The following is a 24859-nucleotide window of genomic DNA, read 5'->3' as shown; positions in this document are numbered from 1 at the left end:
TACTGACAGACACTACTTACTGACACATACACTGACAGATGCTACTTACTGACACATACTACACAGACACCACTTACTGACACACACACACACACACACACACACACACACACACACACACACACACACAACACAACACAACACAGATAAGCTCACTGACACAGGCACCAGTTAAATATGGGAGAGGAGATCCCCAGGCCTGGAGTGTGCTGCAACTCACAGTGTTTTGCATGCCATCTCTGCTCTGACAACCATGGAGGAGGACCCAGATTTCCCCACAGACAGCAGTCTCCTCTCACAGACCCTTCCCCTCTTTCATCCAGCATTTGATTGTCATGGGAAGGGATGGGAATGGCAAGCATAAGCAATAACATTGTATATGTTGGGGGTGGAGCTTTGTGACAGGTCTGGGGGTGGAGCGTCAGGCAGATTCAGGAAGGGGCAGGCAGTTTCAGACAGGCCATGGCGGTGGACAGGACTTTGGCCAGCCGATTCGTGGTGTCGGTGATTGTGCATCAGGGAGGAGGTGAATGAGCTGAGCTGCTGGTGTTGACAGGATTTTTTTTCCCGTCAACACTGGCTGCACTGGAGGGTATCCTGTGGTTCTATTTTGAATGGGGTGCTGGAGTTGCAGCTCCATCCTCCCCATTGTTAATCCGACCCTGGTTGCATTTTAAGAAGCCAAGTGATTTCTCTGCAAGGTCAATCTATTAATCAGGATTTAGTTACATTTTAATTGCACAAGGATGAAAAATAGAATATCTTAATTTATAAATAATGTATGTTGCTCGGTATCCAAAAACGATAACTGCAAAAATGCTGGGAACTTTTCTGTTATAATCCAACAACTATACTCTTTATTAAGGTTGAGCAACACTTAAATTGCACTTTAATTTGTTTTATGTAAAATGTCATTTCCATGGTTGTGTTATAAATATAGTATGACAGTCATAAAATCCCTAGAATATTAAAGGGAGTGACATGATATATCAGACATGATATAATACTGAATAGTATAGCTTGTAGAAGTTTGTATAACTGAGCTGATAAGATAAGCATTCTGTCAAATGTTGCTTAATATTGTGTGCTGCTAAAACTGCTGTTTTACAGCAAATGGAAAAATATATTGTATTGGCAGCAGAACGAACTGTGAACTGATGTATATTGGATATGGTAGGTGAGGAACATCCGGGATTCCTGCACCCCAGGATATTTCTTTTATACACCGTGATGGCGTGATTCCTGTGTAATACTTTTCAGAACATGCTTTGAATTCCCCTGGAAAAAAATACTGGGGGTAATTCCAAGTTGATCGCAGCAGGAAATTTTTTAGCAGTTGGGCAAAACCATGTGCACTGCAGGGGAGGGCAGATGTAACATGTGCAGAGAGAGTTAGATTTGGGTGGGTTATTTTATTTCTGTGCAGGGTAAATACTGGCTGCTTTATTTTTACACTGCAATTTAGATTGCAGATTGAACACACCCCACCCAAATCTAACTCTCTCTGCACATGTTACATCTGCCCCCCCTGCAGTGCACATGGTTTTGCCCAACTGCAAAACAAAGTTCCTGCTGCGATCAACTCAGAATTAGGCCCACTGACTGATTCTAAAATAGCAATGAGATAACTCCAGATTCCCGTAAATTACATGCATTAAAAAGAGAGGAATAGCACCACTGCCTCTTCCTGTTTGCTCACTCTCTCAGTTTTTTGTGACACTGCTAGCACCCTTCAGTTCTATGCTGAAAAACATTAAATATGCATTCTAGCTTCTGGCTTCAGCTGACCCGGATGTAACATGCATCTTCTCCACATAAGATTACAAGAGAAAGGAGAGAGCCAAGACTCCGAGAGTGATTTTGGGACCCCATAATTCTGAACAACTACAGTAAAGAGGAAACCCAGTTTCCTGGATACTAAACTTACTGATGATCCCATCTAAAGAAACAGGAGTTGGATAATTATTTCTTGGGAAAATTAATTGTGTATTTTTGGAAACAAAGGGGGTAATTCCAAGTTGATTGCAGCAGGATTTTTGATAGCTATTGGGCAAAACCATGGCCCTCATTCCGAGTTGTTCGCTCGGTAAATTTTTTCGCATCGCAGCGATTTTCCGCTTAGTGCGCATGCGCAATGTCCGCAGTGCGACTGCGCCAAGTAAATTTGCTATGCAGTTAGGTATTTTACTCACGGTTTTTTCTTCGGTCTGGTGATCGTAATGTGATTGACAGGAAGTGGGTGTTTCTGGGCGGAAACTGGCCGTTTTATGGGTGTGTGTGAAAAAACGCTACCGTTTCTGGGAAAAACGCGGGAGTGGCTGGAGAAACGGAGGAGTGTCTGGGCGAACGCTGGGTGTGTTTGTGACGTCAAACCAGGAACGACAAGCACTGAACTGATCGCAGATGCCGAGTAAGTTTGAAGCTACTCAGAAACTGCTAAGAGGTGTGTAATCGCAATTTTGAGAATCTTTCGTTCGCAATTTTAAGAAGCTAAGATTCACTCCCAGTAGGCGTCGGCTTAGCGTGTGTAAAGCTGCTAAAAGCAGCTTGCGAGCGAACAACTCGGAATGAGGGCCCATGTGCACTGCAGGGAAGGCAGATATAACATGTGCAGAGAGAGATAGATTTGGGTGTGGTGAGTTAAATCTGCAATCTAAATTGCAGTGTAAAAGTAAAGCAGCCAGCAATTACCCTGCACAGAAACAAAATAACCCACCCAAATCTAACTCTCTCTGCAAATGTTATATCACATGGTTTTGCCCAACTGCTAAAAAATTTCCTGCTGCGATCAACTTGGAATTACCCCCAAAGGTCCTAATTCAGACCTAATCGCTGCACAGCGATTTTTGCAGCCCTGCAATCAGATAGTCACCGCCTACAGGGGGAGGGTATTTTAGCTGTGCAAGTGTGCGAACGCATGTGTAGCAGAGCTGCACAAACTGATTTTGTGCAGTCTCTGTGCAGCTCAGGACTAACTTTGCGATCACTTCAGCCTGTCCTGGACCGTAAGTGACGTCAGACACCCCCCTTCCAACGCTTGGACACGCCTGACTTTTTCCAGACACTCCCTGAAAATGGTCAGTTGCCACCCACAAACGCCCTCTTCCTGTCAGTCACCTTGCGATCGCCCGTGCGATCGCTTTTTTCGCACCATCCTGTCGCTATTCACAGATCCCCGTTGCTGCAGTCCGTCGAGGCTGCACATTGCGGTGCATACACATGCGCAGTTCAGACCTGATTGCAGGCTGTGAAAAAACACAACTTAGCAATCAGGTCTGAATTACCCCCAAAGTTTGTTGGGTGTGATATTATTATTAGAAATGTGCAGCTGGCACTTTTCGTGTTTTGGTTTTGGTTCTAATTCCACTTTCGTGTTTTTGTTTCGGCTTGGATTTGCCAAAACCACCCTTTCGTGTTTTGGTTTTGGTTTTGGATCTGGATGATTTTTGAAAAAAACATAAAAACAGCTAAAATCACAGAATTTGGGGGTAATTTTGCTCCTACGGTATTATTAACCTCAATAACATTAATTTCCTCTCATTTTCAGTCTATTCTGAACACCTCACACCTCACAATATTGTTTTTAGGCCTAAAAGTTGCACCAAGGTGGCTGTATGACTAAGCTAAGTGACACAAGTGTGCGGCACAAACACCTGGCCCATCTAGGAGTGGCACTGCAGTTGCAGACAAGATGGCAATATGCAAAAACTAGTCCCCAAACAGCACATGAAGCAAAGAAGAAAAAGAGGTGCAATTAGGTAGCTGGATGGCCAAGCTAAGCGACACAAATGTGCGACACAAACACCTGGCCCATCTAGGAGTGGCACTGCAGTGGCAGACAGGATGGCAAATGTAAAAAATAGACCTCAAACAGCACATGATGCAAAGAAGAAAAAGAGGTGCAATGAGGTAGCTGTATGACTAAGCTCTGCGACACAAGTGTGCGGCACAAACACCTGCCCCATATAGGAGTAGCACTGCAGTGGCAGACAGGATGGCAGATTTAAAAAACAGGCCCCAAACAGCACATGATGCAAAAAAGAAAAAGAGTTGCAATGAGGTAGCTTGATGGCCAAGCTAAGCGACACAAGTGAGTGGCACAAACACCTGGCCCATCTAGGAGTAGCACTGCAGTTACAGACAGGATGGCACTTAAAAAAACTAGTCCCCAAACAGCACATGATGCAAAGAAGAAAAAGAGGTGCGAGATGGAATTGTCCTTGGGCCCTCCCACCCACCATTATGTTGTATAAATAGGACATGTACCAATAATTTCAGCAACAGGGTCTACCACACGACTGTGACTGAAATGACTGGTTGGTTTGGGCCCCCACTAAAAAGAAGCAATCAATCTCTCCTTGCACAAACTGTCTCTACAGAGGCAAGATGTCGACCTCATCCTCATTCCCCAATTCCTCACCCCTTTCACTGTGTACATCCTCCTCCTCACAGAGTATTAATTCGTCCCCACTGGAATCCACCATCACAGGTCCCTGTGTACTTTCTGGAGGCAATTGCTGGTAAAAGTCTTCCCGGAAGAAATTCTAATTCATTTTGATGAACATCATCTTCTCCACATTTAGTGGAAGTAACATCCTACGTCGATCGCTGACAAGTTTACCGGCTGCACTAAACACACTTTTGGAGTACACACTGGAGGGTGGGCAACTTAGGTAAAATAAAGCCAGTTTGTGCAAGGGCATACAAATTGCCTCTTTTTGCTGCCAGTATATGCCTACTTGGATGCTGTCACTCATATAATCCTCCACCATTCTTTCAATGGTGACAGAATCATATGCAGTGACAGTAGACATGTCAGAAATCATTGACAGGTCCTACAGTCCGGACCAGATGTCAGCTTTCGCTCCTGACTGCCCTACATCACTGTCAGTGGGTGGGCTAGGAAATCTTATCCTTTTCCTTGCAGCCCCAGTGGCTGGAGAAATTGAAGGAGGAGCTGTTGATGGGTCATGTTCTGCTTGACTTGACAATTTACTAACCAGCAGGTCTTTGCACTTCTGCACACTTGTGTCTGCTGGAAAGAGAAATACAACGTAGGCTTTAAACCTAGGATCGAGCATGGTGGCCAAAATGTAGTGCTCTGATTTCAACAGATTGACCACCCTTGAATCCTGGCAAAGCAAATGAAGGGCTCCATCCACAAGTCCCACATACTTTGCGGAATCGCTCCGTCTTAGCTCCTCCTTTAATTTCTCCAGCTGCTTCTGCAAAAGCCTGTTGAGGGGAATGACCTGACTCAAGCTGGCAGTGTCTGAACTGACTTCACGTGTGGCAAGTTCAAAGGGTTGGAGAACCTTGCACAAGACGGAAATCATTCTCCACTGCGCTTGAGTCAGGTGCATTACCCCTCCTTTGCCTATATCGTAGGTGGATATATAGACTTGAATGGCCTTTTGCTGCTCCGACATCCTCTGAAGCATATAGAGTGTTTAATTCCACTGCGTTACCACCTCTTGCTTCAGTTGATGGCAGGGCAGGTTCAGGAGTGTTTGCTGGCACTCCAGTCTTCGGCACGCAGTGGCAGAATGCCGAAAGTGGCCCGTAATTTTTCGGGACACCGACAGCATCTCCTGCACACACCTGTCATTTTTTAAAAAATTCTGCACCACCAAATGAATTGTATGTGCAAAACATGGGACATGCTGGAATTTGCCCAGATGTAATGCACACACAATATTGGTGGCATTGTCCGATATCACAAATCCCCAGGAGAGTCCAATTGGGGTAAGCCATTCTGCAATGATGTTCCTCAGTTTCCGTAAGAGGTTGTCAACTGTGTGCCTCTTATGGAAAGCAGTGATACATAGCGTAGCCTGCCTAGGAACGAGTTGGCATTTGCGAGATGCTGCTACTGGAGCCGCTGCTGTTGTTGTTGTTGCTGCGGGAGGCAATACATCTACCCAGTGGGCTGTCACAGTCATATAGTCCTTAGTCTGCCCTGTTCCACTTGTCCACATGTCAGTGGTTAAGTGGACTCTGGATACAACCACATTTTGTAGGACACTGGTGACTCTTTTTCTGACATCTGTGTACATTCTCGGTATGGCCTGCCTAGAGAAGTGGAACCTAGATGGGATTTGATACCAGGGACACAGTACCTCAAACAATTCTCTAAGTCCCACTGAACTAATGGCGGATACCGGACACACTTCTAACACCAACATAGCTGTCAAGGCCTCAGTTATCCGCTTTGCAAAAGGATGACTGCTGTCATACTTCATCTTCCTCACAAAGGATTGTTGGACAGTCAATTGCTTACTGGAAGTAGTACAAGAGGTCTTCCGACTTCCCCGCTGGGATGATGATCAACTCCCAGCAGCAACAACAGCAGCAGCAGAGGCAGCAACAGCAGGCGTACCACTCAAGGATCCTCCGGAGTAATCCCGGTTAGGAGAGGACTCCTCCGTCTTGACAGTGACATGGCCTGCAGGACAACTGACATTCCTGACTGAGGAGGAAGTTGACATTGAGGGAGTTGGTGGTGTGGCTTGCAGAAGCTTGGGTACAGGAGGAAGAAGGGATTTAGATGTCAGGGGACTGCTTATGCTCTTACCCAAAGTTTCACAACTTGACACTGACTTATGATAAATGTGCAGCAGGTGATGCATAAGGGAGGATGTTCCTAGGTGGTTAACATTCTTAACCCTACTTATTACAGATTGGACAGAGGCAACAGATGGCTTGACACCTGTTGTCCGGATTTGTGGAGAAATAATTCCACACCAAAGAGGTGGCTTTTTGGCAGTTTGCCCAGGCATCACAATGGGCTTCTTCATCCCACGGACAACAGGTGTCTCCCCCAGTGCCTGACTTAAACAAACCACATCACCATCAGAATTCTCCTCGTCAACTTCCTCCTCAGCGCCAGCAACACCCATATCCTCATCTTGGTGTACTTCAACAGTGACATCTTCAATTTCAATATCAGGAACTGGACTGTGGGTGCTCCTTCCAGCACTTGCAGGGGGCGTGCAAATGGTGGAAGGAGCCACATCTTCCCGTCCAGTGTTGGGAAGGTCAGGCATCACAACCGCCGACACACTTGGACTCTACTTGGGGATTTATGATACCATCTCAGAATGCACAGTTCTTTTCTGTGCTCTTTCCAGCTTAACTCTTTTAATTTTTCTAGCGGGAGGATGAGGGCTTCCATCATCATGTGAAGCTGAACCACTAGCAATGAACATAGGCCAGGGCCTCAGCCGTACCTTGTCACTCCGTGTCATAAATGGCATATTGGCAAGTTTACGTTTCTCCTCAGACCGTTTCAATTTCTTTTTTTGGTTCTTTTTACTGAACTTTGGCTTTTTGGATTTTACATGCCCTTTACTTTCACATTGGGCATCGTCCTTGGCAGACAACGTTGATGGCATTTCATTGTCTATGTCATGGCTGCTGGCAGCAGCTTCAGCACTAGGAGGAAGTGGTTCTTGATCTTTCCCTATTTCATCCTCATACTGGGAGAAAAAAGAGAAGACATCTGTATCGTTGACGCACTAGAGAAAAAGTTAATTATCATAAAATATAACCTTTATTATATATTAAATAGGGCATATCTTGGTTTCTTAACCCAGACTACAGTGAAACATAGAGGTTAAAATCACAACACTAACAAATATGTGCATCGAAAAAGAATGGAAAAAAGTGAAAGAAGAATTAAAAATGTGTCCATGTGTGCTTACTAGTGTATAACACTCTCTGATTGTTATATTTATCTGAGTGTTACCGACATTTGATCACCCATGTTATTATCAAGAGCTGTCTCAATTTTTAATAAATTGGTCCCACTGTCTGAACTGTCTATCTTGAGAGTATATTGTATCACATGTGAACCGACCACTCAACAGCTATTACCTCATAGGAAAACATCCATAATAGAGAGGCTGTGAGTGTGGGTATATAAACTGATCTCTCGTTGAAGGTCACTTCAGTTATGGATGTCTACAATTACTATCACTGTATATTATGTCGCGTCTGTACCAACCACTCAACATATGTTAACTCATAGGGAATTATCCCTGATATAGAGGCTGTGAGTATAGGTAGGTATTAATATATTAATTGGTCTCCCGTTGAAGATTTCTTCAGTTGTAGATATCTTCAATTACCATTACCATATGTCCCCTCTACATACAATCCCAGATAAGATTCTACTAAGATACCTCCAGGTGTCAGAACGTCTCACACTCACTATCTATCTCATTGAGGGTGTTGTTCTGGGTTATTTGTCCAGCTGTGTGGATGAAGTTGCTTTAAGGGGTATAGCAATTCCTATCTTAGTGTGTAGCTACCCATATACATATTAATCCATATTGGTCTTGTTATATCTGACTGGAAGCGTAAGGAGGTGTTGCTTTTTAAGGGGTATAGCGACCCCCGTTCTACAAAAGCAATCAGTGAATGGAGACACCTTAATTTTTATATATCATCTCACACTCACAATCTCTACCATTAAAGGAATAATCCTTAATTATTTGGCTAGAGGTGTAGGTGGAATAGCTATTTAGGGATATAGCAATCCCAAATATCAAGTGACCCACACACTCAGTGATACTTATTAGTCCTAGTTTGTCTGGCTGGAAATGTAAGAGAAGTTGCTTATTTTAGGGGTATAGCCACCCCAGTTTTAGTATTAAGCAATCAACATACAGGGAGACCTTTATTCTTTGCTCATCCCTTCTACGTCCTAAGACTGAAGGTGAAGTTGGAATACAAATATCCTGATATAAACATCAATGGGATATATGAGCATAGATTTATATCTGTAGTTGATATGAAGCACCTGATATACAGAGAGATCTTTATTATTAATTTTTATTCATCCCATCTATATTCTAAAACTAAAGATAGAGTCGAGATATGGATATCCAGATATAAATGACAGTGGGATGTATGGAAATAAAATTGTATCTATGATTGATTAGTATGCACCAATTTTAAACAAAGCCTCTATAGCTGTCAGTCGTTTATGCATAATATTAATATTACTCAGGGTGATACTGCCTTATGACCATTCAGTGTCATATATTTGACCTGTGTGGCAATTCTCAAAATTAATACACGTTATAATGCTGTATTTGTTAGCATGGGTTCTATCCCAGCTAATTATTCATGTAAATATTCACCAGGTTTGCTACAATTGTATTTAAACACACTCTCTCAATTTAAGCTGCTTCAATATCCTATTAAGTCATGCAGCTGCTTTCTGGCTCTTAAATGTTGTCAGTTTATTTGCTACAATGTAGTTACATTCGTGCTGTTTTTATCACAGCCACTCAGTTTTTTTTAGAGATATCACAATGTATCAATGTTTTATGAACTCTGTTTTATGAACTCATTGTAACATACACAGCAGTATTCGTATCTATGACAACTGGAGTAAAATCCAAATTCTTTAACAAGGCTCTAATTTTCACTATTAGCCTGTATAACAGACTACTGAATATATCACATAATTGAGAGTGGTGAGTAAATGCTGATACAGGTATCCTATCCTCTGGTATATATATATATATCTGGTTTTCTGCAGCACCATCTGGCCTCCCTATTGGTGGAGGCTAACAGTTGACTATATGCAGTTTTAATACATTTGTTCAATAGCATTTATATATGTATATATATATATATATATATATACATATACACATCTCGTTTTCTGTAGCATAGTATAGTCACCCTGTTAGTGGTGGCTGACAGCTATCTATATGCTATTTTAATACATTTGTTTGATAATATTACACACTAGACATACGTGGACACGTTTGTCTAGTGTCTAATATTATCAAACAAATGTATTAAAATTGCATATAGATAGCTGTCAGCCTCCACTAACAGGGAGACTATACTATGTTACAGAAAACGTGATGTTTATAGTGATAAATGCTATTGAAGAAATGTATTAAAACTGCATATAGTCAGCTGTTAGCCTCCACCAATAGGGAGACCAGACGGTGCTGCAGAAAACCATATATATATACCTGAGGATAGGACACCTGTATCAGCATTTACTCACCACTCTCAATTATGTGATATATTCAGATGTCTGTTATACAGGCTAATAGTAGTGATGAGCGGGTTCGGTTCATCGGAATCCGAACCCCCCCGAACTTCAGCCTTTTTACACGGATCCGAGGCAGACTCGGATCTTCCCGCCTTGCTCGGCTAACCCGAGCGCGCCCGAACGTCATCATCCCGCTGTCGGATTCTCGCGAGGCTCGGATTCTATCGCGAGACTCGGATTCTATATAAGGAGCCGCGCGTCGCCGCCATTTTCACACGTGCATTGAGATTCATAGGGAGAGGACGTCGCTGGCGTCCTCTCCATTTAGATTAGAAGAGAGAGAGTGAGAGTGAGACACTTGATTTACTGGAGCTTAGGAGTACTCAGAGAGTGCAGAGTTTACTAGTGACTGACCAGTGACCACCAGTGCAGTTTTATTATATTATTATTTAATATAATCCGTTCTCTGCCTGAAAAAAAACGATACACAGTGACACAGTAACAGTATACCATATCTGTGCTCAGCCTCAGTGTGCTGCATCATCTATGTATATCTGACTGTGCTGAGTGCTCAGTGCTCACACAGCTTAATTGTGGGGGAGACTGGGGAGCAGTAGCAGGAGTACATATTATTTAACAGTGCACACTTTTGCTGCCAGAGTGCCACTGCCAGTGTGACTGACCAGTGACCACTGTCTGACCACCAGTATATTGTGATTGTCTGCCTGAAAAAGTTAAACACTCGTCGTGTGGTGTTTTTATTCTATAAACGCATTCTGCTGACAGTGTCCAGCAGGTCCGTCATTAATTATATAATATATACCTGTCCGGCTGCAGTAGTGATATATATATATATATATTTTTTATATCATTATCATCCAGTCTATATTAGCAGCAGACGCAGTACGGTAGTCCACGGCTGTAGCTACCTCTGTGTCGGCAGTCGCTCGTCCATCCATAATTGTATACCACCTACCTGTGGTGTTTTTTTTTCTTTCTATCTTCTTGATACTAGTAGCTTACTTTAGGAGTCTGCAGTGCTGACAGTGTCCAGCAGGTCCGTCATTATAATATATACCTGTCTGGCTGCAGTAGTGATATATATATATTTTTTATATCATTATCATCCAGTCTATATTAGCAGCAGACGCAGTACGGTAGTCCACGGCTGTAGCTACCTCTGTGTCGGCAGTCGCTCGTCCATCCATAATTGTATACCACCTACCTGTGGTGTTTTTTTTTTCTATCTTCTTGATACTACTAGTAGCTTACTTTAGGAGTCTGCAGTGCTGCTGACAGTGTCCAGCAGGTCCGTCATTATATAATATATACCTGTCCGGCTGCAGTAGTGATATATATATATTTTTTATATCATTATCATCCAGTCTATATTAGCAGCAGACGCAGTACGGTAGTCCACGGCTGTAGCTATCTCTGTGTCGGCAGTCGCTCGTCCATCCATAATTGTATACCACCTACCTGTTGTGTTTTTTTTTTCTATCTTCTTGACACTAGTAGCTTACTTTAGGAGTCTGCAGTGCTGACAGTGTCCAGCAGGTCCGTCATTATATAATATATACCTGTCCGGCTGCAGTAGTGATATATATATATTTTTTATATCATTATCATCCAGTCTATATTAGCAGCAGACGCAGTACGGTAGTCCACGGCTGTAGCTACCTCTGTGTCGGCAGTCGCTCGTCCATCCATAATTGTATACCACCTACCTGTGGTGTTTTTTTTTTTCTATCTTCTTGATACTAGTAGCTTACTTTAGGAGTCTGCAGTGCTGACAGTGTCCAGCAGGTCCGTCATTATATAATATATACCTGTCCGGCTGCAGTAGTGATATATATATATTTTTTATATCATTATCATCCAGTCTATATTAGCAGCAGACGCAGTACGGTAGTCCACGGCTGTAGCTACCTCTGTGTCGGCAGTCGCTCGTCCATCCATAATTGTTTACCACCTACCTGTGGTGTTTTTTTTTCTTTTCTATCTTCTTGATACTAGTAGCTTACTTTAGGAGTCTGCAGTGCTGACAGTGTCCAGCAGGTCCGTCAGTATATAATATATACCTGTCCGGCTGCAGTAGTGATATATATATATTTTTATATCATTATCATCCAGTCTATATTAGCAGCAGACGCAGTACGGTAGTCCACGGCTGTAGCTACCTCTGTGTCGGCAGTCGCTCGTCCATCCATAATTGTATACCACCTACCTGTGGTGTTTTTTTTTTTCTATCTTCTTGATACTAGTAGCTTACTTTAGGAGTCTGCAGTGCTGACAGTGTCCAGCAGGTCCGTCATTATATAATATATACCTGTCCGGCTGCAGTAGTGATATATATATATTTTTTATATCATTATCATCCAGTCTATATTAGCAGCAGACGCAGTACGGTAGTCCACGGCAGTAGCTACCTCTGTGTCGGCAGTCGCTCGTCCATCCATAAGTATACTAGTACGCATCCATCTCCATTGTTTACCTGAGGTGCCTTTTAGTTGTGCCTATTAAAATATGGAGAACAAAAATGTTGAGGTTCCAAAAATAGGGAAAGATCAAGATCCACTTCCACCTCGTGCTGAAACTGCTGCCACTAGTCATGGCCGAGACGATGAAATGCCAGCAACGTCGTCTGCCAAGGCCGATGCCCAATGTCATAGTACAGAGCATGTAAAATCCAAAACACCAAATATCAGTAAAAAAAGGACTCAAAAATCTAAAATAAAATTGTCGGAGGAGAAGCGTAAACTTGCCAATATGCCATTTACCACACGGAGTGGCAAGGAACGGCTGAGGCCCTGGCCTATGTTCATGGCTAGTGGTTCAGCTTCACATGAGGATGGAAGCACTCAGCCTCTCACTAGAAAAATGAAAAGACTCAAGCTGGCAAAAGCACAGCAAAGAACTGTGCGTTCTTCGAAATCACAAATCCACAAGGAGAGTCCAATTGTGTCGTTTGCGATGCCTGACCTTCCCAACACTGGACGTGAAGAGCATGCGCCTTCCACCATTTGCACGCCCCCTGCAAGTGCTGGAAGGAGCACCCGCAGTCCAGTTCCTGATAGTCAGATTGAAGATGTCAGTGTTGAAGTACACCAGGATGAGGAGGATATGGGTGTTGCTGGCGCTGGGGAGGAAATTGACCAGGAGGATTCTGATGGTGAGGTGGTTTGTTTAAGTCAGGCACCCGGGGAGACACCTGTTGTCCGTGGGAGGAATAGGGCCATTGACATGCCTGGTGAAAATACAAAAAAAAATCAGCTCTTCGGTGTGGAAGTATTTCAACAGAAATGCGGACAACATTTGTCAAGCCGTGTGTTGCCTTTGTCAAGCTGTAATAAGTAGGGGTAAGGACGTTAACCACCTCGGATAATCCTCCCTTATACGTCACCTGCAGCGCATTCATCATAAGTCAGTGACAAGTTCAAAAACTTTGGGCGACAGCGGAAGCAGTCCACTGACCAGTAAATCCCTTCCTCTTGTAACCAAGCTTACGCAAACCACCCCACCAACTCCATCAGTGTCAATTTCCTCCTTCCCCAGGAATGCCAATAGTCCTGCAGGCCATGTCACTGGCAATTCTGACGAGTCCTCTCCTGCCTGGGATTCCTCCGATGCATCCTTGCGTGTAACGCCTACTGCTGCTGGCGCTGCTGTTGTTGCTGCTGGGAGTCGATGGTCATCCCAGAGGGGAAGTCGTACTCGTAAGACCACTTTTACTACTTCCACCAAGCAATTGACTGTCCAACAGTCCTTTGCGAGGAAGATGAAATATCACAGCAGTCATCCTACTGCAAAGCGGATAACTGAGGCCTTGGCATCCTGGGCGGTGAGAAACGTGGTTCCGGTATCCATCATTACTGCAGAGCCAACTAGAGACTTGTTGGAGGTACTGTGTCCCCGGTACCAAATACCATCTAGGTTCCATTTCTCTAGGCAGGCGATACCGAAAATGTACACAGACCTCAGAAAAAGACTCACCAGTGTCCTAAAAAATGCAGTTGTACCCAATGTCCACTTAACCACGGACATGTGGACAAGTGGAGCAGGGCAGGCTCAGGACTATATGACTGTGACAGCCCACTGGGTAGATGTATGGACTCCCGCCGCAAGAACAGCAGCGGCGGCACCAGTAGCAGCTTCTCGCAAACGCCAACTCTTTCCTAGGCAGGCTACGCTTTGTATCACTGCTTTCCAGAATACGCACACAGCTAAAAACCTCTTACGGCAACTGAGGAAGATCATCGCAGAATGGCTTACCCCAATTGGACTCTCCTGTGGATTTGTGGCATCGGACAACGCCAGCAATATTGTGTGTGCATTAAATCTGGGCAAATTCCAGCACGTCCCATGTTTTGCACATACCTTGAATTTGGTGGTGCAGAATTATTTAAAAAACGAGAGGGGCGTGCAAGAGATGCTGTCGGTGCCCAGAAGAATTGCGGGACACTTTCGGCGTACAGGCACCACGTACAGAAGTCTGGAGCACCACCAAAAACGCCTGAACCTGCCCTGCCATCATCTGAAGCAAGAAGTGGTAACGAGGTGGAATTCAACCCTCTATATGCTTCAGAGGTTGGAGGAGCAGCAAAAGGCCATTCAAGCCTATACAACTGAGCACGATATAGGAGGTGGAATGCACCTGTCTCAAGCGCAGTGGAGAATGATTTCAACGTTGTGCAAGGTTCTGCAACCTTTTGAACTTGCCACACGTGAAGTCAGTTCAGACACTGCCAGCCTGAGTCAGGTCATTCCCCTCATCAGGCTTTTGCAGAAGAAGCGGGAGACATTGAAGGAGGAGCTAACACAGAGCAATTCCGCTAGGCATGTGGGACTTGTGGATGGAGCCCTTAATTTGCTTAACAAGGATTCACGGGTGGTCAATCTGTTGAAATCAGAGCACTACATTTTGGCCACCGTGCTCGATCCTAGATTTAAAACCTACCTTGGATCTCTCTTTCCGGCAGACACAAGTCTGCTGGGGTTCAAAGAACTGCTGGTGACAAAATTGTCAAGTCAAGCGGAACGCGACCTGTCAACATCTCCTCCTTCACATTCTCCCGTAACTGGGGGTGCGAGGAAAAGGCTCAGAATTCCGAGCCCACCCGCTGGCGGTGATGCAGGGCAGTCTGGAGCGACTGCTGATGCTGACATCTGGTCCGGACTGAAGGACCTGACAACGATTACGGACATGTCGTCTACTGTCACTGCATATGATTCTCTCAACATTGAAAGAATGGTGGAGGATTATATGAGTGACCGCATCCAAGTAGGCACGTCAGACAGTCCGTACTTATACTGGCAGGAAAAAGAGGCAATTTGGAGGCCCTTGCACAAACTGGCTTTATTCTACCTAAGTTGCCCTCCCACAAGTGTGTACTCCGAAAGAGTGTTTAGTGCCGCCGCTCACCTTGTCAGCAATCGGCGTACGAGGTTACATCCAGAAAATGTGGAGAAGATGATGTTCATTAAAATGAATTATAATCAATTCCTCCGTGGAGACATTCACCAGCAGCAATTGCCTCCACAAAGTACACAGGAACCTGAGATGGTGGATTCCAGTGGGGACGAATTGATAATCTGTGAGGAGGGGGATGTACACGGTGATATATCGGAGGATGATGATGAGGTGGACATCTTGCCTCTGTAGAGCCAGTTTGTGCAAGGAGAGATTAATTGCTTCTTTTTTGGTGGGGGTCCATACCAACCCGTCATTTCAGTCACAGTCGTGTGGCAGACCCTGTCACTGAAATGATGGGTTGGTTAAAGTGTGCATGTCCTGTTTATACAACATAAGGGTGGGTGGGAGGGCCCAAGGACAATTCCATCTTGCACCTCTTTTTTCTTTCATTTTTCTTTGCGTCATGTGCTGTTTGGGGGGTGTTTTTTGGAAGGGCCATCCTGCGTGACACTGCAGTGCCACTCCTAGATGGGCCAGGTGTTTGTGTCGGCCACTAGGGTCGCTTAGCTTAGTCACACATCTACCTCATTGCGCCTCTTTTTTTTCTTCTTTGCGTCATGTGCTGTTTGGGGACTAGTTTTTTGAAGGGCCATCCTGCGTGACACTGCAGTGCCACTCCTAGATGGGCCAGGTGTTTGTGTCGGCCACTTGGGTCGCTTATCTTAGTCACACAGCTACCTCATTGCGCCTCTTTTTTTTCTTCTTTGCGTCATGTGCTGTTTGGGGAGTGTTTTTTGGAAGGGCCATCCTGCGTGACACTGCAGTGCCACTCCTAGATGGGCCAGGTGTTTGTGTCGGCCACTTGGGTCGCTTATCTTACTCACACAGCTACCTCATTGCGCCTCTTTTTTTTCTTCTTTGCGTCATGTGCTGTTTGGGGAGTGTTTTTTGGAAGGGCCATCCTGCGTGACACTGCAGTGCCACTCCTAGATGGGCCAGGTGTTTGTGTTGGCCACTTGGGTCGCTTATCTTACTCACACAGCTACCTAATTGCGCCTCTTTTTTTCTTTGCGTCATGTGCTGTTTGGGGAGTGTTTTTTGGAAGGGCCATCCTGCGTGACACTGCAGTGCCACTCCTAGATGGGCCAGGTGTTTGTGTCGGCCACTTGGGTCGCTTATCTTACTCACACAGCTACCTCATTGCGCCTCTTTTTTTCTTTGCGTCATGTGCTGTTTGGGGAGTGTTTTTTGGAAGGGCCATCCTGCGTGACACTGCAGTGCCACTCCTAGATGGGCCAGGTGTTTGTGTCGGCCACTTGGGTCGCTGAGCTTAGTCATCCAGCGACCTCGGTGCAAATTTTAGGACTAAAAATAATGATGATATATCGGAGGATGATGATGAGGTGGACATCTTGCCTCTGTAGAGCCAGTTTGTGCAAGGAGAGATTGATTGCTTCTTTTTTTGGTGGGGGGCCCAAACCAACCAGTCATTTCAGTCACAGTCGTGTGGCAGACCCTGTGGCTGAAATGATGGGTTCGTTAAAGTGTGCATGTCCTGTTTATACAACATAAGGGTGGGTGGGAGGGCCCAAGGACAATTCCATCTTGCACCTCTTTTTTCTTTCATTTTTCTTTGCATCATGTGCTGTTTGGGGACAATTTTTTTGAAGTGCCATCCTGCCTGACACTGCAGTGCCACTCCTAGATGGGCCAGGTGTTTGTGTCGGCCACTTGTGTCGCTTTGCTTAGTCACACAGCGACCTTGGTGCACCTCTTTTTTTCTTTGCATCATGTGCTGTTTGGGGACAATTTTTTTGAAGTGCCATCCTGCCTGACACTGCAGTGCCACTCCTAGATGGGCCAGGTGTTTGTGTCGGCCACTTGGGTCGCTTAGCTTAGTCACACAGCGACCTTGGTGCGCCTCTTTTTTTCTTTGCTTCATGTGCTGTTTGGGGACAATTTTTTGAAGTGCCATCCTGCCTGACACTGCAGTGCCAATCCTAGATGGGCCAGGTGTTTGTGTCGGCCACTTGTGTCGCTTAGCTTAGTCACACAGCGACCTCGGTGCGCCTCTTTTTTTCTTTGCATCATGTGCTGTTTGGGGACAATTTTTTTGAAGTGCCATCCTGCCTGACACTGCAGTGCCACTCCTAGATGGGCCAGGTGTTTGTGTCGGCCACTTGGGTCGCTTAGCTTAGCCATACAGCGACCTCGGTGCAAATTTTAAGACTAAAAATAATATTGTGAGGTGTGAGGTGTTCAGAATAGACTGAAAATGAGTGTAAATTATGGTTATTGAGGTTAATAATACTATGGGATCAAAATGACCCCTAAATTCTATGATTTAAGCTGTTTTTGAGGGTTTTTTGTAAAAAAAACACCCGAATCCAAAACACAACCGAATCCGACAAAAAATTTTCAGGGAGGTTTTGACAAAATGCGTCCGAATCCAAAACACGGCCGCGGAACCGAATCCAAAACCAAAACACAAAACCCGAAAAATGTCCGGTGCACATCACTAATTATAACGTGTATTAATTTTGAGAATTGGCACACAGGTCAAATACATGACACTGAATGGTCATAAGGCAGTATCACCCTAAGTAATATTAATATTATCCATAAATGCCTGACAGCTATAGTGGCATTGTTTAAAATTGGTGCATACTAATCAATCATAGATCAATCATAGAACGGCAGCGTCTGGAACTGATAGTGACAGTCCTGTACCACAAATCTGAGGTACTCCTGGTGCGGAGGGTAAATGGGGACATGCAGGTACGCATCCTTGATGTCCAGGGATACCATGTAATCCCCCTCCTCCAGGCTCGCAATAACCGCCCTGAGCGATTCCATCTTGAACTTGAACCTTTTGATATAAGTGTTCAAGGCTTTTAAATTTAAGATGGGTCTCACCGAACCGTCCGGTTTCGGTACCACAAACATTGTGGAGTAGTAACCCTTTCCTTGCTGAAGGAGGGGTACCTTGACAATCACTTTCTGTGAATACAGTTTTTGAATAGCCACCAACACTGCCTCCCTGGCAGAGGGAGTTGCCGGCAAGGCAGATTTTAGGAAACGGCGGGGGGGAGACGTCTCGAATTCCAGCCTGTACCCCTGAGATACTACTTGAAGGACCCAGGGATCCACTTGTGAGAGAGCCCACTGTGTGCTGAAAAACCTGAGACGTGCCCCCACCGTTCCCGATTCAGCCTGAGCAGCCCCAGCGTCATGCTGTGGACTTACCGGACGCAGGGGAGGACTTCTGCTCCTGGGAACTAGCTGTGTGCTGCAGCTTTTTCCCCCTTCCTCTGCCCCTCGGCAGAAAGGATGAGCCTCTAGCCCGCTTGTTTTTCTGGGGCCGAAAGGACTGTACCTGATAATACGGTGCTTTCTTTTGCTGTGGGGTAGCCTGTGGCAAAAAAGTCGATTTCCCAGCAGTAGCTGTGGAAACGAGGTCTGAAAGACCTTCCCCAAAAAGTTCCACCCCTTTCTAGGGTAAAACTTCCATGTGCCGTTTGGAGTCGGCATCACCTGACCATTGTCTAGTCCATAACCCCCGTCTGGCGGCAATGGACATAGCGTTTATTTTTGATGCCAGCCGGCAAATATCCCTCTGTGCATCACGCATGTATAAGACCGCGTCTTTTATATGGTCAATCGTTAGCAAAATATTGTCCCTATCCATGGTATCAATGTTTTCCGACAGGGGGGTACATTTACTAACATTCGTAATTCCCGAAAATAGGTCAAAGTTCAATCACGAATGACATCGACAGTGTAAAACTGCAACTTTTTGAATTTATTACGATGGATTTACTAAGCTGTCGTATTCGTATTTTTGGTGTTGTCCGATGTCGATGTCATTCGTGGTTTTCTGGTGTATAATGCGGCCGATTTTGTTATTTTGCGGCCGAGTTTAATGTGTTTTTTTACGAATGCGTCACATGTCTGTTACGGCAGTGTTTTTCCATTACTGCCGCGTTTTTTTCCTAAGTTTCGTTTTTGTCACTTGTCCGTGATTGGTTGTATTCGTGGTGGAGGAGTGTCTGTGTACTTGACTATAAATACGCCCCAAACCGACCGCACCTCGTGGGTTTAGCTAGTGGAGAGGAGAGAGGAAGGTGTTGTTGGTGTTGGAGATTTCTGTGGAGTTTTTTGTGGTTTGGAGGCGGAGTTTTGTGATTGGTGAGTGCTGTACTGTGTGTGTAAGTTGTTTTGTCATACTTGTTGTTCTGTTATTTAAAAGTCTGTTAACTTTTTTGTATTTTGTCTTTTCTTTTCGTCTATAGTCCTTGTTTGTGAGTGAGTGAGTGTTTGTTTGCGTGTGTGTGGTGTGTAGTGGTAGTGGAGGAGTGTGTTATTTGTTTTTTTTCTCTGTGTTTTTTGTGTTGTCTTAAGATTATGTCACAGTCAGAGGTGAGTGTGGTGGAGGAGGTGAGTGAGAGGGAGGAGGTGAGTGAGGTGGAGGAGGTGAGTGAGAGGGAGGAGGTGAGTGAGAGGGAGGAGGTTAGTGATGAGGAGGGTGAGGTTGCGGCTGCGTTTTCTAGTGATACTGATAGTGATGGTGTTGTGGCTCCGCAGCCACGCACCAGTACAAGGACGGGCCGCAATGTAAAGTTTAGTTACGCAGAAAACATGGCTCTGGTGCGGGAGCTGATGAGGCATCAGCGCCAGTTGTTTGGTTCAGATGCATCAAAAGTGTCGACCCGCCGGAAGAGTGTCCTGTGGGGGAAAGTTATTGCTGCTGTGAACAGTGAGGGTGTGGTGAGGCGGACCGAGGACACCTGTAGGAAACGTTTCTATGACATCAAACGCCGTGTGAAGGCCAAGATGGCTAAGGAGGCAAAATCTGCTCGGCAAACCGGGGGAGGACACCCCTTCCGAGCGTCTTATAAAGATTGGGAGGAGCCAATACGTCCGCTGATTCCGCCAGAGGTGGTTTCTGCACTTCATGTCCAAGATTCGGACCGGCCAAGTGCGGATGGTGAGTTTATTTTATATTTATAATTTTTCACATCTGTGCTTTGTACTTTTGTTGTAAAATGTTTCCTGTGTGTTGGTCCACAAATGGGTTGGTGATGTAGTGCAGGCCAATCCACCCTGTGTTTTTCCATCTGTTGTCCAACTACAAGTCCCATCATGCCTGTTATAATGTTTAAACTTAGGGAATGTCAAATGTGTTGGTGGACATGCTGGGAAGTGTAGTTGCACTACATATTGTCAGACACAGGTTGTGGTTGCTTGGTGTATTGTGTGTGTTAGTTATGTTTTTGTACTAATTAGACTCAAATATTTGTTGTGTTTTTTTTGGAAACACAAACAATTTGCCTTGTTTTGTGCGGTTTTTGTAGGTTGTAAAATTTAAGATTATAGATGTAACAAAACCAACTATTTGTGTTTGTAATTTTAAAACAAAATTTAAAAACAGTTTTTAAAATCCTGCAATATTGTGTCTTGGTAAAGCTACGACATATGTGTTTTAAGTAGTATAATTATGTTCATATCGCAATTCTTCTTTTTTTGTACAGTACGCCAGAGAAGCAGCACATCCAGGCCACAACCAACCCTGCCTAGAGCTGATGATGGTGGGAATGATGGTAAGTTATTTCTGTACCCACATCTTAGCCATTAACATAAAACACAAGAAATGTAATGACAATACTATCACACAGGTTCTTCGTCTGCTCCGCGCACACAAAGGCGACAATCACAGGCCAGCCTTACTGTGGCTACAAGGCCACCCAAGAGGCCCCGTGTCCACGCTCCTACTGCTGCTGCTGCTCCTGCTCCTGCACCTGCCTCACCCCCCCAAAGGCGCATCTCTGCAGTGGCTGCGGTGCCACCACTGGCACTTTTGGCAAGCCCCCTGAGTGTAGATCCACATTCCCCACAGTTGTCTGGTGAGTAATGTTTGTAATGTTTTTATTTTGTTTGAGTAAAAACAAGGTGAAGGCATAAGGAACTGACAAAACACTGTTAGGTCGAAGATGATAAAGGCAGCAGTACAAAAATTATAAGTAATTTTAGACTCCACATTTTGGACATGCTTGCCTTGTGTCATTATCACCTTGAACCTATCACTGCTTTAGAAATGACTTATACCTTCTCCAGGTATTGACATCTGCCCCAGTGTTAGTTTTGTTAAAAAATGATTAAAAATTGTAAGCAACTTTGCTTTAATAATCGACTGCAAGCAGATGCTGTTAGCGTATTGTTATGATGATATGTGTGAAATTACAGTGTCCTGAAACTCAAATGTTTTTTAAAAAATATGCTCAACAACACTCAAAACTACAAAAAAAATGTGAAACTAAATTTGAACCAAAAAATTCAAAACAAACCAAATCAATACATACGGCAAAATCCAACATTAAAAAACCTGTTTAAGTTGTCATTTTTTGACCACAATCTTAGTGTACTTCTTTACTAAATCCACTGACTGACATGCCCAATGTCTGATTCTAATGTGGCAAACATGGTTATATTTTTTTGTGTTGTGCCAAAGGAACCTTCAGAATGTTGTTTAAACTAACTTTGAGACATAAAAAAAGAGTACATGGAGTGTATACAATAATTTAGAATGTGAAACATACAATTGTCTCCATAAATTCACAAATTAGTAGTATCTGTTTCTAGCCACATCAATTCATTAAGAGGTAACCAACATAGTAACGTTTAAGAAGTTAACCATTTAGCTTTTAAATGTATATTATGAAGTAATGCATGTTGCTTGACAAATATTGTAAGACCAATGCTACATATGTCTAAAATATTTCCTGTGTCCCACCCCATACAGATCCGGCCATCATGAGTGACGAGGGCCAGCAGTCCCATGGCCAGGAGACGTATACTCTACACCTGCAGCCCATCGACCAAACACAGGCAAACATGACTGAGGACAATCCAGTCCAACCGCAAGCTTCTCAGACTCAACAAATGACCTCAACACCAGGGACAAGCCAAATTCCGCATGAGTTTTGGTCAAGTTGGGCAGAACAACAGGCACACCACTCTGCGTGTCTCAACACCCAAACACAACACCTGTCTAGTTTGCCCCATCATTTGCCTAAAGTTAGCCGCAACTCTGCCAGACTCATCGTGCAAGTAGGGCGGATAGCAAACACAATGGAGCAGATGAGGGCAGACAATTCTCAAATGCAGGCAACCCATCAGCGCATCATGGATGAGCAACTGCGCCAACACCAAACCCTCATACAGATTATCCAGCATAATCAAGTCATAAATGACAATTTGTCGCGAACCATTGCCAACAATACAGCTGCTTATACCCAGCTAACGGCCAGTTTAAATATTTTGAGCCAAAATTTTAGTGCAATGGCACAACAACATGTGGCCACAAGCTCAAGCACAACAACCCCGACCCAAACACCAGTACAATCACCAGTTCGACGATCAAGTCGAAGCCGCACCCACGAACAACCACAAGCCTCTGCACCCAGCACCCAAAAAAAGAAAAGATAATCTGTACTGCACATCATATGCTGGCCAGTTGCAAGTAAAATATATGTGTTCAGAATATATTGTTCAGTATTTTTCAATAAATTATCTAATCAAAATATGTGTATTGGTTAATTTGCAACACACAAACACAAAAATCAGTAATGTATAGTCCAAGATGAATATTGTGACAGGGCGAGAGTGTGCTGTGTCAGGGTGTAGGGTCCGTTTGCCAAAATCATACCGTGGAAAAACACTTCGAACATTTAGTGTGACCATCTGTATAACATGGTCAACATCAAGTTTTTTGCAGTTACATTGGACAATATAAACTAAAAAGCATGGCCAGCCTACTCGGAACATATACAACCTGCAGACCCAGTTGTTTTTCCTTCCTTGGTTTTATTGTAGCATCAGGAAGCAGTGACAAGTATCCTACAGCAAACAATACAGCAGACCCACACACAGTAGCAGCCATTTCAGATTTAGAGTGTGTAGAAATGTGTTGGCTCCCCTTTTAAAAGTACCAAACGTCAGGTGTGAGTAATGAACAATTGCCAACACATGTTAAGGGATCATGGAGTGCCACGTTGTAGCACTCTCCTGATCAGCTGTGTGCTCCTGTCCTCACTGACAGGCAGCACACGGCACTGTTACAATGTAGCGCATATGCGCTACATTTTAACCAATGCGGTGAACTTTCTGCTCTGCGGTGACGTCACTTTAGGTCCACCGCAGGGAAGAAAGTTACCATCATTGGTTACAAGGTAGCGCATAGGCGCAACATTGTAACAGTGCCGTGTGCTGCCTGTCAGTGAGGACAGGAGCACACAGCTGATCAGGAGAGTGCTACAACGTGGCACTACCTGATTGGCTGAAGAAACCCACTTAGGCATAACTCAAAGTGGGTTTCTGGCATTCGGGTAAAGGTGACCCATGGGCAAACATGGTTCCCCTTTCAGTTCGTGGTCGGGACACTTTTTTTGGTTTGTTTTTTCTCCTTGCAGTATTTGTTTGAAATAAACATGTGCAGTGTTTTTTTTCTTCATAAAAAATTAACAATAAAAAATAATATTGCCGTTAATGCTGGAACATGTGTGTTTGTTTGTAAAAAACAAACAGCTTTTTTTAAATTTTAAACAAAAAAAGCTTCCCAAAATTTAAAACGTTACACTATTTTTAAACTGGAAAGGACTGAATCTCTGCAATATGTGAGTCACAAATTGTTCAGCTTATAAATTTATTGTGTGCCACATGAAGTACATTTTGATATTCAACTCTAAATCACAAATCTAGAAGCTCTTAAGCTTAATTTTGTTGTGGCAACCAAACAAAATATATGCTTACAGTACATTAATGGTTTTCACTGTGTACTTTTAAAAAAAACAGGGTAATAATGTTGGTGTGACTTTTTACACAGTCACACAGACCAGCCGGCCAGACAGGCCTCACACCAGTCATGATGATGCCGGTATTGCAGGTAAGTCTTCACTGTAGTCACATATTCTGTAAACACATAGAAGTACAAAATATTATTTACAAATTTGGCACCTAGGATCTGCTTCTGGAAGCCGACCTCGTGTAAGGCGGCCATCACAGGTCTCGGCCCACTTACCCAGGAGGCCAACTAAGAGCCGGCGTCTTGCCTCTGATTCAGCACCTCCATCATCCCCACCCAGGCGAAGGCTATCGGCAGTGTCACCCAAGCCACCACTGGCACTACTGGCGAGTTCGCTGAGTGATGAGCCCAGATCACCTCAGTTATCTGGTGATTAAATTGTGAAACAAAACACATAAGCAAGAATATACACAGTCGACTTTGGATGATGTTAGTTTGTTTGGAGTTTACATGTTTTACCCAACAATCAATGTAATGTTACGTCTTCAATTGCTCAAGGTGCTTTACTTAAATAAAATAAGGTCTTAGTGGATGGTCTAGACAACCTAGTTGTCTGAAAATATAT

At 44.2% G+C, this 24859-nt stretch overlaps 1 protein-coding gene and 1 long non-coding RNA gene across 2 annotated transcripts; one reads left to right on the top strand and one right to left on the bottom strand.

Moving 5' to 3' along the window:
• Positions 1–20892: 20892 nt before the first annotated feature.
• LOC135051144 (uncharacterized) lies at positions 20893–23001 on the top strand. Its single transcript, XM_063957288.1, has 3 exons — positions 20893–21034; positions 21110–21337; positions 22234–23001. Exons 1-3 carry the CDS (start codon positions 20932–20934, stop codon positions 22917–22919), a joined length of 1017 nt encoding a protein of 338 aa, XP_063813358.1. The 5' UTR covers positions 20893–20931; the 3' UTR covers positions 22920–23001.
• A 1115-nt stretch (positions 23002–24116) lies between these two features.
• On the bottom strand, positions 24117–24656 carry LOC135051143 (uncharacterized). The gene is made up of 2 exons (XR_010242065.1): positions 24511–24656; positions 24117–24401 (listed from the first exon to the last, which is right to left on the bottom strand). It is a non-coding gene; the product is annotated as an uncharacterized LOC135051143 (long non-coding RNA).
• Between the last annotated feature and the right edge of the window lie 203 nt (positions 24657–24859).

The sequence above is a fragment of the Pseudophryne corroboree genome, chromosome 2 (genome assembly GCF_028390025.1).
Source record: "Pseudophryne corroboree isolate aPseCor3 chromosome 2, aPseCor3.hap2, whole genome shotgun sequence".
In the NCBI taxonomy this organism is placed as follows: domain Eukaryota; kingdom Metazoa; phylum Chordata; class Amphibia; order Anura; family Myobatrachidae; genus Pseudophryne; species Pseudophryne corroboree.
This window is presented reverse-complemented; position numbering and strand designations above follow the sequence as displayed.

Excerpts from the sequence above, each read along its gene's own strand:
- LOC135051144 (XM_063957288.1), top strand. The coding sequence starts at position 20,932 with ATGTTCATATCGCAATTCTTCTTTTTTTGTACAGTACGCCAGAGAAGC. Across the intron at positions 21,035-21,109 it reads TGATGATGGTGGGAATGATG|GTTCTTCGTCTGCTCCGCGC; the intron begins GTAAGTTATTTC and ends ACTATCACACAG. Across the intron at positions 21,338-22,233 it reads ACATTCCCCACAGTTGTCTG|ATCCGGCCATCATGAGTGAC; the intron begins GTGAGTAATGTT and ends CACCCCATACAG.